The sequence below is a fragment of the Branchiostoma lanceolatum genome, chromosome 1 (genome assembly GCF_035083965.1).
Source record: "Branchiostoma lanceolatum isolate klBraLanc5 chromosome 1, klBraLanc5.hap2, whole genome shotgun sequence".
NCBI classification, from domain to species: domain Eukaryota; kingdom Metazoa; phylum Chordata; class Leptocardii; order Amphioxiformes; family Branchiostomatidae; genus Branchiostoma; species Branchiostoma lanceolatum.
In genome coordinates, this window is record NC_089722.1 from 5,808,827 (window position 1) to 5,825,825 (window position 16,999).

The 16,999-nt window shown below is 39.2% G+C and overlaps 1 protein-coding gene across 2 annotated transcripts; it reads right to left on the minus strand.

Moving 5' to 3' along the window:
• Positions 1 to 351: 351 nt before the first annotated feature.
• Positions 352 to 16,925, minus strand: LOC136430880 (cullin-5-like). Of its 2 annotated transcripts, XM_066421951.1 has the most exons (20): positions 16,874 to 16,925; positions 15,203 to 15,312; positions 14,639 to 14,738; positions 13,404 to 13,586; positions 12,709 to 12,850; positions 11,807 to 11,952; positions 11,205 to 11,285; positions 10,297 to 10,338; positions 9,563 to 9,656; positions 8,983 to 9,113; positions 8,439 to 8,546; positions 8,114 to 8,178; positions 7,491 to 7,620; positions 6,585 to 6,716; positions 5,962 to 6,088; positions 5,407 to 5,579; positions 4,878 to 5,039; positions 4,461 to 4,579; positions 3,879 to 4,002; positions 352 to 2,629 (listed from the first exon to the last, which is right to left on the minus strand). In XM_066421951.1, the coding sequence occupies exons 1-20, from the start codon at positions 16,892 to 16,894 to the stop codon at positions 2,435 to 2,437; spliced, it is 2,385 nt and encodes a 794-aa protein (XP_066278048.1). In that variant the 5' UTR covers positions 16,895 to 16,925; the 3' UTR covers positions 352 to 2,434. The 2 variants fall into 2 exon arrangements, with proteins under 2 accessions (XP_066278048.1, XP_066278057.1); XM_066421960.1 differs by lacking the exon at positions 10,297 to 10,338.
• Positions 16,926 to 16,999: the final 74 nt, after the last annotated feature.

Consider the following 16,999-nt stretch of genomic DNA (forward strand, 5'->3'; position numbering starts at 1 on the left):
TAGGACGATAATAACTGGGGGATATGATGTTCAGCACCAAGGACAGGTACTGTGTGCAAATAGGTACATCAACAGGGATTGGTAAGATGTTATTTAGATGAACTCTATAACGTTACACACTTGATCTTGTAAATAGCAAAAGGAAAGGATAACTATATAGTTCATATATACATAAATCTTATTGACATAGCAAGTTTATTTTTTACTACTCCCCATCAAGCGTCTGCAAGCACATTTGTGGTCTGGCACCGTAATTAAAGAAAAAGATCTATAACAAAAAGCTGAATAATCTCATGTTTTTAAAGAGAATATTTAGCCTCAAATACATGTAACTTCAACAAACACACCATACAAGATTTGTGGTATCCTTTATTTATTTATTTTTCAACTTTTGCAATTCCAAAATGTACACACGTACATGTACAGTGGCGCATAATTTCCCAACCATTTTCATACATGTTTACACATCTACATTGTACATTAATATAGCGCTGTTCCAAGTAAATTTGATACACTATAGGATGTCTTATTACATATTACCCCTGCAACAACCTGCAAGAGGAAAGACTACGCTAACATAGCGCTAAAGTGACATCTACCATTCTTGGCTTCTAAACCATTGCTCTACTTGGATGCTGTTCAGGCTCAGTTGGGCTGGTATTCCGAGATATGGAAATCTAGTTTAACATCATAAACACCATTCTTTTCCCTTGCCAGCTGTTGCAGGGATTCAGAAACACTGATACAAAATTCTTGGCAAGTACACATGTACATTGTGAAGCTTACATTCCGTTTCACGCTTGCCGTCAAACTGCTAATATATATATCACATCCCCTCCCCATTATAACTTGGCAACCTCCCTCGGATAAACGCATAATATATTTACAAACATTTATGGCATACGACGTGGTGAATTTTGCACTCATTATCGTCTGGTTGGCGACTCGACAGCAATTAACTTAAGCAAACACTCCCATTTATAATTCCTACTGTACAGGTACATGGAATACTTATTGACAACACTTAGTGTTTTATGGAGAGTGGTTCTGAAAACATGTTGTATGCGTGTAACTCATGACATTGCCTCAAAATCTTGTGAAAACAATTATCAGATTTAGAATATTGGAATAATGATGCACTAATCAGCAAAAAACCAAGGAAGTGTGTGTGTGTGGGGGGGGGGGGGGTGCTATTCACTCAATGTTACCTACTACACAAGTATGGCAAGGTGTTACATTGATTGTAGCACATTCAGTAGTAAGAAACCCCCTCACATTTCTTTCTCCCTGTTTTTTCCTTGACAAATGCATCTACCACACATACATGTTAACTGTACCAAAGAGATGCTAACATTTGGTTGTCATACTGAAGCCTTGCGTGACACCTACAAGTACAAACCCAACTCTCTTAATAGTCACTCATGTTTAAAAAAAGAACAAACCATTTCACCAAGGCACTCTTCAACGGGAACAAATCCCTCGTCTTCCAATTGGTCATTCTGAATTCATTTACTTTTGGTTTCATTTTGCAGTAGGAGGGGAAAAGATGGTTTCACGATGTGTCAAATTTGTGGTTGGAATATTTCTGTTGCACAGTGGTTATACAAGGGAGACATATTCACAGTGTTAAGCATTCGTGATGGAGAGGTCACTGCGGAAACCAAGGAAATAAAACAACCAAGGAAATAAATCACCCCGAAAGTGTCAAGATTTACAGTATACCTTAAACAGTACATTCAGCAGAATTTCCTACAACATTTGCTATCCAAACAGTTTGTGCAGAGGTGGGTGAAAAACTATCCAATTATGAACCAACCATATCAAAGAGAACTAGGGACTTGCCTATTATGTACCAAACAATAGACAAGATGTTTTGTAAACAAATACAAGCCATTGCACAATATACTCTAGTTGCTATAATACAAGAACATTTTCTATGGCTCAGGGAGGGGGCTACACTTAGTGTTGCATTTTACATCCAAGTTGCTTGGTCAACACAAAAAGACATTTCCTTTTTTTGTACAGGTTCCTACTTGTAAACCATGGACATTACATGTGTAGACAAAATGTTGACATCAAAATATCACCATTTATGAATAAATTTGTACTGCAAATTGTGTTTGCATGTTTGTGGGGTGTACCAAAATACAAAATCATTCATATACAAGAAGTTTTCATGACATTTTCTTTGTTTATGAGCATAAATAATGAATGTCTTCTTAAAGTTGGTTTTGTGAGTTCTTAGAAACTAGTAAGACAGGAAAAATTACACTTTTCAAGAGATCTCCCTTCAAAGTTCTTCCTAATGGTACAACCATGGTAAACCATGGTAAAGAATACTACATTGTGGTTCTGGGAGGGTCCATGTTACAAGGGAGGGGAGTTTGCTCAAGTCTATGATTCCAGATATGTTGTTACAGTTTCCCCACCCGGCCTATGCCATATAGATGAACATGTTAATGTTGTCCTCATCTCTCCTCATGTACTTGTGTTCGATCAGCCACTCGATCTGTTCCTTAATCATCTTCTTGGAGGGGATGAACATGTTCTTAAGGATCTCCACCAGCTCCGTCTGGAGCTGAGCGTTGGAGATCCGCTTTCTCATCTTCATGATCTTCACTATAGCTTCCTGTGGGAAGAAAAAGTACAGTAATTTCATTAACTTATCTTCACGGTAGCAAACTTTTATGGTGAAAGGATAATGGAAATTTTCACTGAACTTTAACTTCATGGTTGCGGCAAGTGATTTATAGAACGGATGTTCGGAAGGAATCATAAATAATAACAACAGGTTTTTTCACAGTGATGATAAGTTCATGGCACAGAGGTGACCGTTAAAACAGTGAACATAAAGTTACAGTGAAAGAATTACAGTATTTTTGCAGGGATCTTTTGCGGTGATTAAAATTCTAATTCATTTTTTCCACTAGCTCTCATTAAGGCAACAGACATGATAATATTTATAGCAGGGAATTGAAGACAGGAAATGAGATAACTATTCGAGGACCTTTGACCCAACTTCCTGTCAGTGTCCCTGGCATGCCCAGCATGTGGAACGCAGGCACTCTAGAGCTACTGCATCCATATAACTACAGACACACATTGTCAAGCAAGCAAGCAAACAGACAGACAGACACACTGAAAACAAAACCTCTGCACACAAGAGTAATAATACAAGACCGCAGTGCCCAGCTAGACAGTGACGAATTTGTTTGAACCTTTGTTCATTCATGAGAAGCTCTGATTGGCATGCATGCCACTTTTCATTGAGGTCATGAGGGAAGAGGTAAGGGTCAGATACAATATAACAGAGATACACAGTCATTTGGACATATGCATGTACATGTGCCCCTTACCTGTGTCCTGAGTATCCTGAGCTGTATGATGAGTTAAACATGTACATGTGCCCCTTACCTGTGTCCTGAGTATCCTGAGCTGTATGATGTGTGAAACATGTACATGTGCCCCTTACCTGTGTCCTGAGTATCCTGAGCTGTATGATGAGTTAAACATGTACATGTGCCCCTTACCTGTGTCCTGAGTATCCTGAGCTGTATGATGTGTGAAACATGTACATGTGCCCCTTACCTGTGTCCTGAGTATCCTGAGCTGTATGATGTGTGAAACATGTACATGTGCCCCTTACCTGTGTCCTGAGTATCCTGAGCTGTATGATGAGTTAAACATGTACATGTGCCCCTTACCTGTGTCCTGAGTATCCTGAGCTGTATGATGTGTGAAACATGTACATGTGCCCCTTACCTGTGTCCTGAGTATCCTGAGCTGTATGATGAGTTAAACATGTACATGTGCCCCTTACCTGTGTCCTGAGTATCCTGAGCTGTATGATGTGTGAAACATGTACATGTGCCCCTTACCTGTGTCCTGAGTATCCTGAGCTGTATGATGCCTTCGTTGTCTTCTTCCCGTGTTCTCTCTGTGGACAGCTGCAGTCTACCAATCAGGTTGATCTTTCCTCTCTTTTGGAGTTTTCCATTTTTACTGTAATAGGTGAGCGAGAAAGAATGCTTGAGATTCAATTACCTGACATTACCTGTCAAGGACATTAGCTAGTTTTCACTAAAACATCAATAATGTCATGAGGTCAAACTAAGTCAAATCCTTCCCAATCTGGAGATTACTTGGAGATTACGCGTTTCAGACTAGACAGGATTTATACAATGCCACTTGGCAGAAAGGTGGTCCAGCATGTGTACCAACGCTCTGGCTACTTTAAGATTTCATGGCACAGCCGTTATTGTAACTTTCCACACAACTTTCATGTCGACTTTGAGCAGCGTCGGTTAACGATGGCCTTGGGGGGGGGGGCAAAGCGAGAGGGGCGGAGGAAGACTTGTAGTGGGGGTAAGAGGAATGGCCAAGACAAAGCAGTTTTTTTGTGGGGGCAAAGAGACTTACGGGGGGCAAAGCAGAAGGTGGTGGTGTACTTTTGTACTTACATGAGGCCGAACTCCTGATTGACCCAGAAGACTGTCCCTTCCTGGAACTCCTTGGGTGACTGAGCCTCGGGTTCATACACTAGGACTTGTCTCTTAATCTTAGGGAAGGCCACTAAAGACTGGAACAAACAGTGAGAACAGTTTAGTATTAAACATCAGTCAAAACATGCATTAAGAATATCAACCATACGGGCTGGAAATACTTCTCAAAGTAACAAGAGAGAGAGAGAGAATCTCAAATCAAAGACTTCAACACCAATACAATGCTCTCATCTTTTAGCAGAGCTAAATTTTCGTTTTTGTGATTTACAGTCCTGTAACCAAAAGTTTTTTCTGGTATTATACAGCAAAAACCCACTACCATGACAGAGAAGACAGACACTACCTACAGTAAATAAAAATACTTGGTAACCTTACCCATAGAGTTCTCCTGAGCTCTGTATCGGGCAGCTCCGTGGCTAACCTCAGGTTTTCCAGCGGTATTCTCTCCATGGGCCTCTGGTTCCATGAGAACAGCACCGCCATCTGAAAGGTCGTGACCTCCAGGTCGTACTGACCGACTTTGTTTTTGAAGGTTATCTGGGGGCACAAGGTCAAAGTAACCAACATATTTGAATATAGAGAATAATAGAGAATTTGCTATAGAAACCAACATCTAACCTCTAGCACACAGGAGTAGTAGTTTGGCACCCCATTTTCTATTGGTTACAGAGTTAGACATCAGGAAGAAGGTTAAATCTGTTTTCAGAACTGGCACAACTATTGCATCATGAGTCTATTCCTAACTCAGCAGACTTGATATAGAAAGAGATATCTGCTGATTGTTCATTAAAATATGTCTGCCAAAACGACAAAAGTTTGAAACCTACACAAATAAAAACGAGTACTTCAATACAACTGTCAACAGACGTTACGACTCCTACGCATCACAGTAAAGTCTACGCACAATGCCGTTGGACATGAGGTGGTGCCACTGCAGTTTCCTGCCACTGTGCGTCTTCCTGTAGTACTCCTCCACCTCCGGGATGTAGTCCTCCAGCTCCATGGGGAGCGACACGAACACACGCTCAGAACTACGCGCCCAGGCGCCCGCGTTCAGGACCTTGATATTTACACAATCTGTGGAAGCAAACAAAAAACATGAGTCACAACAGTAAAAGTTCTCTAAATGTTGTGCTTGAAAGCATTCTGTGGAGTCACTGTCTCTTTTTTCAAGTAGTTTACTGTGAATTCATATTTCTTTCGGGGATTTGATTTTGCAGTAGAAGGGGAGAGAGGGTTTTGGTTCTGTCTTCAGTTCACAGTTGAAACAATTTCGTAGTACAGTTACTCTGACTAGTACTATAAGGTAAACACATAATCATTTCCAAAGTGGAGAGGTCATCACAAAACTGCAAAAGCAAAACCACTGTGAACATTTCAAGATTCACAGTATATCAGCTCCACCCCTGAGGCGTCGCCAAAACTACCAGTGTACCATCTATTGTAATGTATTTCAAACCTGCTATAGAACCATGTCCCTTGTCCCGAATGGCCTCCTTAAACTGACTGTTGAGGTCTTCACTGACTTTGATGTCTTGGAACATCCTGGCTAGTTTGTTGACATAGTCTGCTGGCATGCCTACCTCCTGTAGAAAAATGCAAAAGAAGAAATATGTTCTGTGGTACTAAGATTTTTTATATGAGTGAAAGCTCACCTGTGTTGGTAGAGTACATATTGTTAAGTTTTGAGCTTTGATCCAACACAAAGAAGTAACTTTTTTCTTGGATGACAGAGACATTTTTTTCATAAAGGTATTTTTCTGCAAAAACATAATATCAATTTCACCATTATGACTGTAGGACTTATTATGTATATCAAGCAATCTTCATATAACTATGGTACATGTACTACGTACAACACTAATTCTTTAATTAATTTAAAACAATACAACCAAGAAAAAGCTACACAATATTGAGGAATAGCAGGGTATAGCAACATTTCTTTAAATGCAAGCTGCATTCTAAATGAAGTTGATATACCAAATGATTCCGAAGACAAAAACGTAACAAAAATGACAACACAATACAGGACTGAGACATCACCTCACCCAGTTGCCATAGAGATATGTAAATGAGCCTCACCCTGAGCCACTCCACCATGTTTTCTTCCTTCTCGCTGTCTGCAGAGCTGTCTAGGATGAGCCTGCGTGTCAGGTGGGCCTTGTGGTACCTCATAAACACATCCTTGTTCTGTACATACTTCAGCACTAGTAACTATGGAGACACAAACAAACAAACATCAACATCTCAATCACAGACTCGTCTCATATCACATCTTGATGGACATCAAGACATGGGAGACACCTCCCTCCTTTATCAGCGCTGAAACCCGCCGAGGAAATGTTCGGCAAACCCTCCCGGTCTCAGCCCTGATCTTTTGAACGGAAATTTTGGCTTCTGGGGACGTCACTGACAGTTGCTCATAAATAATTAAGGCCTCATTTGGCACAAACAGTTGTTAGTTGCTCATGCTTCCCAGCATCCTTTGCGGCTTTGCTCAAAATGAGCTTTAGCAAACCCTCTGATTGGCTGAAAGCTGTTTGGCGGTGACGTCGTCAGAAGCATGTTCAGGGGCTCGGAAGGGCAGGGCCGCTATGGGAGGTAACAAACATATCGGGTCTGCTGGGAGGATGGGGAGACACTTGCAGCTAGCAGAGCTCTTTGGAGACAGAAACTTAAGAAGAGTTAACAGAGAGAAGAAAGACAGAGATTTGACTCAGAACTCGTTTAAATTGTAATAACAAATTTTTTTGGTAAAATTAACCTGCTCCGCCCCACCATGCTTTTCTGTTGCTGATGTTATACAATGTTACTATTATTGTTGTGCACCACCCAGCAGTTAGCACAAGGTACACACTCTCCCAAACAAGGTAGTGCCTTCAATGGTATAACAAGAATTTCAGAACTGATGAACTGAAAGAAAGAAAACTTTTTTCTTCTCTAGACTTTAACATTAACTTTGAGATGATTACACAAGAAGTCACTTACCACATCTTTAAGTCTGAGATCTATTTCGTCAGATGTGAGTTTCTTGCTCAGAGGAGTCTTTCTCAGCAGCATGTCGCAGTAGTTGGCTAACAGCTCCGGACATTTGGATTCTGGCTGAGTCTTTGCTACACTGTGGTGGGGTCAGAACACCAAGATGCCATTTCAGTGCTTTGTATTGGATAGTCTCTTGTGCAAAAAGTGGCTGTTGTTACTCGCTTTACTCTCTTTATCTCTTGAAATGGTATGCTCACAGTCACATAATGTACTTGCTATACATGTTTTACAACTACAATACAATGTTGTCATGTGAGCTTAATATCTCCATCCTTTTTTTGCTCATATTGTGTTGAAGTTTGGTACACCTTTGCGATGGTGTTGCTTTCCTCGATAAAAAGCTATTAATATTTCAATTCAGAATCATTGTTTACTTAGTACAAAGATACAAAAATAATGCCAACAAATCTTTTAGACGTTCTTACAAATAGTCTGGTCAGAGGAACGAACCAGAACTAAAATGGGATGGTCTCAGGCTAACTACAACATTTAAATGTTCAATAATTTGAAAATGTTTGGCAGTTGATGTGTCAGTTATCTTTTCAGTAATGACTAGTACTTCTACTCACCCTTTTTGTTTAGAAGGAAGCTCTAACCTAAAAACAGTTGTGTCGTTCACTACATGCTTGTATGCCTGGAAATGAAATGAAACAGCAATTGTTGAAATATCAACATTGTAAAACACTCTGTCAGAATAGAAAGAAACCATGTCTCAAAAATGCTTCAGAATCTTTCTATAACACTACTTCTGAAAGCCATAGAAGTATGAGGCTATAAACATACATGTAAAACACATTCTCGACTAAAAACAATGGCTGATGTGAAGCTAGTCTGCTTTGCCAAAGGGTGGTTATACAGGCTATACAGATACAGATACTGTAAGAATCTGCTTACCTTGTCCCTGGAGGTGAGGAATCTGGGGTCATCACTGAAGGCTTTCTTGACTAGCATACTAAAGATGTTAAACAGGGACAGCAGCTGTTCAACGTACTTCTCAGAATCCTGAAAATGAAAAGGTGGCAAGACACTTTTAAATATGATTCATCATATGATTCTATGTAACAACTCGGCAGGTAGCAAGCTGGTCTTGTGGTTAGGGTTGTTATCTTGGAATCTGAAGGTTTTGGGTTTAACTAACAAGGTTAAGGAACATCCTCCCTGTTAGGACCATGTTTGAGGAGAAAGTTGGTCCTGTTTTCGAGGAGAGCCACACCTTGAGCACATTAAAAAACTCACTACATTTATAAATAAGTAGGGGTCCTTCGTGGTGTGAGTGGTTCAAACCTTGCAGTCTGGTTTCCCGGTTGACATATCAAAAAGGTGATAGTCATCTGTTATGTCAAACCTTCCACAAATGTGGTTAATCTAAATAAATAACTCGATATGAGTCGCTTTTTTTCTCTACGAGCATGTTGTATTGCATTTCAAAGATACTTACAGAAGTGATAGTCTCCGCAGCAGCCACCATGTCAGCCAGGCCCTGGTTCTTGATATGCTCCTCCAGGTCCCTCAACATGGGGTTGATGCCGTCTGGCACCCGGTCTAACAGCTGGAACATTAGCAGCAGCTCTGCACAGGGAGGGCAAAGTTCAGCATCAGACAAGCCATTCCGATTGGTGAACATTTATAACAGTTCAAATCTAAAAATTCAAATATCGACCACATACTGGTGACTAGCTGTGGACGTTTTTTTTCTAACATAAGAAATAATTTTATACTTAAAGAATACTAGTTAATGATAGATAATTTGAATGCTTTGTTAGGTATTACCAGTTGGAGCTAAAATAGCTTTGCATTTTTTCAAAATACATAGATTGCAATTAAATGAATTACCATATATCGTTTTGAATTTATGGGAGGAGGGAATAGGAGGCATACAAAGTGTATTAAGTTCAAGGTTGAAAAGACCCTAGTAATGTGATGTAAGACCATAATTAACGCACTGGTTCGTGATGTGGTGACAGTGGATATGAAACAATCAACTATTTCAATATGTACAGCACATTTGTTGTACTCACTGTCTGTTTCATTTCTCTTGATCATAACTGAACACTCGGCAAGGATGGTCTCTTTGAAGGCGGTTACTAGTACGTGAACGCAGCACTCTGTAAGCTGAGGGGGGGAGAAAACACAACAAAACAAACCGTCAGGACGGCCATTTACAACTCCATACACAGTCACTTTACTGCAAAAAAGGATTCAACTACTCCTTCAATGCTAGTTTAAAAAATATGTCACTTTCATACAAATACTTTTCAAATACAATATTTTTTACTCCACCAATAAGGATTTCAATGCAACTTTGAAAACCAAGGAACACTGTTCTTAAGACTCTTGTACTTCAGAATAAGCTACATTTTCAAGACATTTCTGGTGTGTCACATCAAAAGGCAGTAATACAGCTATACAGATAGATTTCCTTTGTTGATAGCTGAAACCTATCTAACTGCAGTTTGTAATCAAAGTGGTAGGTGTCATTTTTGACACGTTCCTACCAATAATACGCTTTTTCCCAAAAATAGCTATATCTCTTTTGGTAGGAGCAGTCATTTCTTTTCCTGCAGAAAAGTGACATACAACATTTTTCATAAAACGTTATGTTATGATGCAAACATTTTAGGACTGATGCATTATATCGTGGTGAGTTCGCGATTAGGGGCATGACGGAAAAAAAACGTGTCAGCTACGTGCGTCTAAGTGCGGAAGACCTTACGGATCCCCTGTTCAAGCCACTTGCTTCTACTGAACTAACCTGAAACTGCTGGCTTGCTACCTGTCCTATATGGAGGCTTTTCTGAAATATAAAACCATGCAACTGAAAAAGCTCTCACTCTAGCACCGTGCCAGCCATGTCAAGCAGACAAGAAGTCCAACGGATTTTCTAAAATCTCGTCCAAGTATTTTTTGCCATTTGTAAGTTGCTAGATATTTAGGCTAGTGTGTAGCAAAAAGCGAATGCATATGTTGGAAGGTCGTACCATGTTGCAAGGCTGGTGGGGGTGGGATGGAAGGGAAAAAACAGCTTGGGTTTTTAATTGTTAAGACATTATATTAACACAAGTGACAGGGTGAGCAAGGAAAAAGTACAAGGGATGTTATATGTACAAAATAATGCATGTTTACATTAACACAAGTCTATCTACTAAACATCTATTGTAACCACTGACTATTACCAAGCTATGCCTAGTAACCTGTCATTCTATATTCTAATTCAGACCATATTACAGGTACATGTATACTTTTAAGGATAGTTTTGAAACTCTGCTATACATGTAGTTAATCTTGATCTGCATTGTAACTTAGTACTAGCATTAACTACACATGTACATGTTAAGACAAGGCCAAATCTGTAATGTATGAAGCTTGCAGAAATTTAAACAAAAGGCCACATAAATTTGATTTCTTCGTTCTTGGATTTGCTTGCTGCATTTTTTTCTGATTTAAAAATTTTCAAGTTTTTGCAAGATTCTGTGAACAAAGAAATTGCATTGGTGTGGCCTAAGGAACATACAAACAAATTTTTTAAGGGGAGCTAAGGAGTTAGTGTGTACAAATGGAGTGGTCTTTTATTCCAAACCTTACCTGGTCTCAAACCACATACAGCTAAAGAGAATGGAAGCTTCATTAACTATGCTAATTTATGCATAAATGATGGCATACCTTTTGCACAGAGTCGCACCCCTTCCTAGTTTCCAGGTATCTCATCGCTCGCTGTTCTTCCTCTTTTAGTTTCATATCAGCCTACAGAACAAACAAAAACATGGGACAGAAGTTACATCAAATTCAACAACCATTTTCATAATATTATTAGTAAAATAACTTTGTAAAAAAACATGAGGATACCTACATCATAACATGTATTCATAACAAAGAAAATCTACAGGACTAATAGATATAAAGCTGTCAAAAGCAACATCAGTTCAAACAGTTATAAAATAAATAGATTTTTATACAACACTATTACTATTAAATTTCTAATTTCTAAGAGAAAGTAAATATACTATTTACTAGAAAAGCATTGCATGAGTCAGCTAAAACTACAAAGGACACTAAAATGTGCGTACTGTAGAAATTTTTTCGTGGGGATTCAATTTTTCTCAGGAACCAATAGTCACTATAGACAAGATACTTAATGTCTGTGTCCATGGCAAAAATCATCTAAGATACCATCAACAAGTGGTCCTTATACATAATTACATTAGATGTGGTCAACAGGTTTGACTGCATTTTACATGAGTTGTTGTAAACAACAGAAAACTTACATATTTCATGTAGTTCTGGACGCCGTTGTCTGCCAGGTATTGCGGTGCCTGTGCCTTGTAGAAGGCCTCCGTTGCTTCTATGTACGCCGCCTCAAAATTCTCCTTGTATATCTTTAACTTGTCCTCTGGATCTGAACATAGGTTGACTGAAAAAAACAGAAAAGACGATCATTAGTCTTGGCAAAGATTTTGGAACTTACCTCAACAGTCATGTTAAAAATACCCAAAAATTTATTTTTCCTTTTAGTATTTTTCGCTCTACAGGATGGTACATACGTGTATTATTACCATAATGTGTCTTAGTACAAAACTGTAAATTAGTTCATGCTATATACAATGATATTAATAGCATGAAAGCAATAAAAGCTAGCTTTGAAAGTTTGATACAATGCATGTTCAACAAGCTATCTACCACCCAAAAATCAAGACCACAGCACGTCCAGGTCAAAAGATACAAAAATTGAAGTTCTGCTGCAGTACCAAGGTCACATACCAGGGGGCCCAAAATCGATCTTGAACTTCGGCTTCACAACACCTGCCCACATTCCAAATATTATCGTAATCCATCAAGAGGTTCTTGACTTATGCTGACTACAGTAGTGCGGAAACACAAACAGACAAACAGACAGACAGACAGACAAACAAACAGACAAACAAACACACACACACAGACACACCCAAAACTATATCTCCATTTTTCATGGAGATAATAATCCAAACACCTTTTGCTTGTAGGCTTACAATACTTATCACAATCATTTACATAGTAGCAAATATCACAGATGACAAGGAAAAGTCTTTTAAGCATTATACAACCACAATTATCAAACACATCAATCCCGGGTTAACAACTCTAATACTTGTACAATGTAGGCATGACTATTTCTTGTTCTTTTCCCTACCATATGATTCCCTGACCCCGATGACCAGTTGTGAGTCAAAGGCCTCCCCCATCCTCTCTGAGTGGACCAATTTCATTGCGCTGTCCTGGAGTCGCTGTTTGATGTTCGAGAAGATGCTCTGATTCCAGCTGTCCAACATCAGCTGTGGTAGACAACAACGTTTAAATGTAAACAACTATTTATCAGTAAACAAAACAACCAAAATGGATGTTATTGCTAAATCACTTTTGTGTCTAGCTGTGGTAAACAACAACGATTGTCAACAACTATTCATCAGAAAACAATACAACCAAAATGGCTATTCTTGCAAAATCATTTTCGTGTCCTGTAAAAAACCTTTTTAAATGTTTGCTACAAGACAAAATAATGATGTTTTATAACCTAAGTTACCATTGGACTAGCCCCTTGCTGAAGTGCTTACACAACTGTGTGGTCCAAGGACTATAGAACTGGAGATAGGCACTGCCCTATAGACCATGTGCAAATGACTAACACATTTTCAATACTCCAATAGTTTCCAAAGTGGTTAAAATTTGCAGTCAGTTTTGTAGCACAGAAGTCATAAAAGGTAGACACATTTGTGGTGTCATGAAGTTTGAAGATTTCCATTTCCATGAAGCCAGTGACACCAATTTAGTTTCTTTGTTGAAAGATTCTCCCACTACAGAAAATATCAACTCCGCTCCTTTACAGACCTTTCTAACGATGCTGTCCTCCGGGCTGTTCTTTTTCTGCACGCTGCTGACGGTCTTCCCGGCGAGGGACGTCTCCAGCTGACCAAACGGCTTGGGGAGGTACGAGCACTGCGTAAAGAACTTCCTCCACTCCGCAATGTACGCCTTCAGCAAGGCCGTGTCGTCCTGATGGGTCAAAGTTCGCTGGAAAGGGGAAGAAAGGATTGTGACACAAAAGTTTATCCCCCGAGATGCCACCGATGTTGTGCCCTTGGAAGAGGCACTCTACATATAGCTTTTCTAGCTCTACCCAGGTGTAAAAATGGGAATCTGATTTTGGTTGGGGAGGTAGAAGGCAGTGGAAGGTGAGGGAGGTGTTCAATATTGTGTGCTAGACAAAGTAGATAACAACCAGTTTTACCTACTGCCCCAACGGCCTCAAAAAGGCTTTGGGACTACCTTTTAGTTTACGTACCTTTTACAGTCATGCTTTCATCAATTGTACTGTTACATCATTACAGACTGACTTTTGTGAATTCATTTAATTTCAGGGGACTTAGATTTTGCAGAGCAGTGAAAGTCAAGAGTTTGTGGAATCATTGCGTTCGCAGTTGGAACAACAGTTGAATCAACGGAAGAAAGATCAAGTGTTCTCGGGTGTGAGGTCATCTCTAAAAACATTGTGTATCCAGCCATCATGAAAAAAACAAGAAATTGCAAAAAATGAATATTCATGTTCCCCAGGATAAAATGTAGACATTTAGAGCTGTGAATTTGAGTGTAGATGAATCTGTGCATTAAATATTTATGTCCAACCAAACATTATTGTTTTCCCCCATGTTTCCGTAATACCTCAATGATCCTGTACATATGGACGGATGGAAGACATTGTAAAGCTCTTTCCAGGGTGCGACAAGTTTCGAAAAATCAACTGCCATGACCAGGCCAATACATGCTCATTTACACTAGCCTGAACCAACTTTTCACTGGCCCGAAATATTTGTCAAAATTTTCCATCAATTTCCAGATGCATGTCAATCAATATATGCAAATAGATATACAGAAGTTGGCAATCTATCTAGAGGGCTAATGATAATGTATGGAAAACTGGCGTCCGATTTGGCTAGCACACAACAACATGCAATGGCTTTATTGGCACTTCCATTGTCTTTAACTTGTCGAACCATGTTTCCATGCCTTTTTTTTCATTAGTTTCCATGGTGTCCACGCCCATACCACGCCCATGCCACACCCACCTGCTGTGCCTGTTTGATGAACTCCAGGATATCATCCTGTAGGGCCTTGTGGACCTTTCCTGGACCCTTGTCATCCCACAGACACACGGAATGCACATCCCTGTACATTCAACAAACAAACAAACATGTGACTCTGGTAAACACATCTCATAACCTCAAAACGTAACTGAGAATTTCTGCTTTACTTTGAATTCATGACTTGCAATGTATTCTTACAATAGTACATGACAATAGACAAGGAATGTACAAGTACTTCCAATTCTGCAATGTTTAGGTGGTTGTAAAAAATGTAAAGGCTTTATACTTGAAAACTGCATGACATTCATAGCTACCAATGTAGTTAACCTTCTACATGCTACTGATGCCCCCAAATGTTGATTTGGCCTATAGGTAAGGTAGGATACTGAAGGTTGAATTAAGCTGAGCCCCCAGGTGACAGGCTCCTGAGTCCTGACATAACAGGTTCAGGAAAATAGTCACCAACCCAGTTAACCTTCTAGATGCTAAGGGTGCCCATACACTAACTTGTCCTTAGGATACTGAAGGTTAAAGTGATTGCTGTACCAGAAGAGATCCTGCCACTCGGCCCTGGTGACAGGCTCCTGACGTAACAGCTTCAGCACAGTGGGCCGCATGCTGTCCCACTTGTCTTCAAACTGCAGGCTACCTTTATCCTGAAAAACACGACGATCAGGTGTTAGATCCTTTTGTTACAGAAACATTTATTTCACCAGAACATGAGGTTAATGGCTGGTTAAGCAATAGACTAATCCTTGCAATCAACCATAATCTGAATTTCAACCAATGAGAGAGACTTTTTTCCATTTCTTTGTTTTGCATTTCTATGTTTCGACAGAGCTATACTGTATATCTTGAAATTTTTGTGTTGGTTTAATCAAGGAGTCTATATAGACTATATAACCTCCTTGGTTTAATTTTCATGGCTGAAGCTGCGCATATACACAGGGCCTTGACTTTGCGGTTGGTGGGAAAATGAGGTTGTCACCATGTTTTAAGCTCACATGTCTTGATTACACATACAACAGAAGTAAAACAATGGGAATGCATGTTCACAGAGTCATGATTTTGCAGTGGAGAGGCCACCAAGAAAATAAAAAAATATAGCAAACATTTCAAGATTCACGGTACAGTGTGCAGAAAAATGGCTATATTTGGTGACAGTAGAAGTTTCCTGGTGGTATGTTTTTTAAAAATCTCAAATCAACACATAAAACTTTCGCACTTTTTAAGTTTTTTCTTCAATTATTTTCATTCTCCATACAAATTGTTGCTTTTCCCAGCCACATGTTGAGCGTCTAAATTCCCAGACTGTTCAAATCCTAAGCATGAGTCTAGAATTTCTTCCTCTTCTCTTGTTACTGTAAACAACGCTGTGAGTAACAGTGTTTAGTTTACAGGGTAAGGCTTGCCAATCTCAAACTACAAACAGGGTAGAAGCACATAGTTGGCAAATGTCCAATGTAAAATACACAATTTGTTCTGGCCATTCCCTTGTTTGGGCAGGTTACAATACCTTTTTGTTAAGATATTTGTTTACATCTTCCGTCTAGTTCTCACAAAGGTACGATTAAAATAGTAACATTATGGGTTCATTTAATTTCCGTCATGTAACGTTAACAATTTATGAAATTATCCAAGGGAGATATTTTGTGGGAACAAAATATAGTATCAGTGACACACTAAAATTGCGCAAAAAAATGACAGTATTGTCATCGTGAGCTTTTTTGGTTGAACATAATAACAAAGTGAAAGTTGATATGGTAGGGATTTGATTTGTTTTTGATACGACACAAATAATAAGTTGCGTTATATCGCCAGTGGATTATAGACTTTGTGCTTCAACAGATATTTTCTTTCAAAATAACACGGTTTCGGTAATTTGCCGCGGTCTAGAAAATCTATGGCACAGACGCTGTAAGATGTTAGATTGTCTATGATCACACCATATCATGTACGTGTGAACTCACTTATCTGCGTCAGACATAAATGAAGTACCGGGAAAAAATCACTCGAAAAATCACAGCATATGCGATAACCCCACGATACTTTCACCAGAAAAACAGCAATCGTTCGTCGTAAGAGAAAAATACAGGGGTAACATCTTTAACAATACGTTATCCTGCAAATCGTGGAGGTTCAGTAGATATAACATAGAAAGAAACGAGCGGGGAGTAGACAAAAATGTCAGAAATATTTTAGCTGAGCTAAATTTACCTTCAACATTGGCGCCGCCATCTTGAATTTGTGATCTCGAAAACTCTCGCGATTTGCGAGATTACGTAAATTTGGAAATTCTTACATCTTTTCAATGTTTTAATAATTTTTTAAGCAAAATTTCAA

What these genes read in the sequence shown, in the direction of transcription:
- LOC136430880 (XM_066421951.1), bottom strand. Translation starts at nt 16,894, where the DNA reads ATGGCGGCGCCAATGTTGAAG. An exon ending in CTTCCTTCTAAACAAAAAGG is followed by an intron (nt 7,621 to 8,113) that starts GTGAGTAGAAGT and finishes ACCCCACCACAG; the next exon opens with TGTAGCAAAGACTCAGCCAG. An exon ending in GGGACATGGTTCTATAGCAG is followed by an intron (nt 5,580 to 5,961) that starts GTTTGAAATACA and finishes TTGCTTCCACAG; the next exon opens with ATTGTGTAAATATCAAGGTC.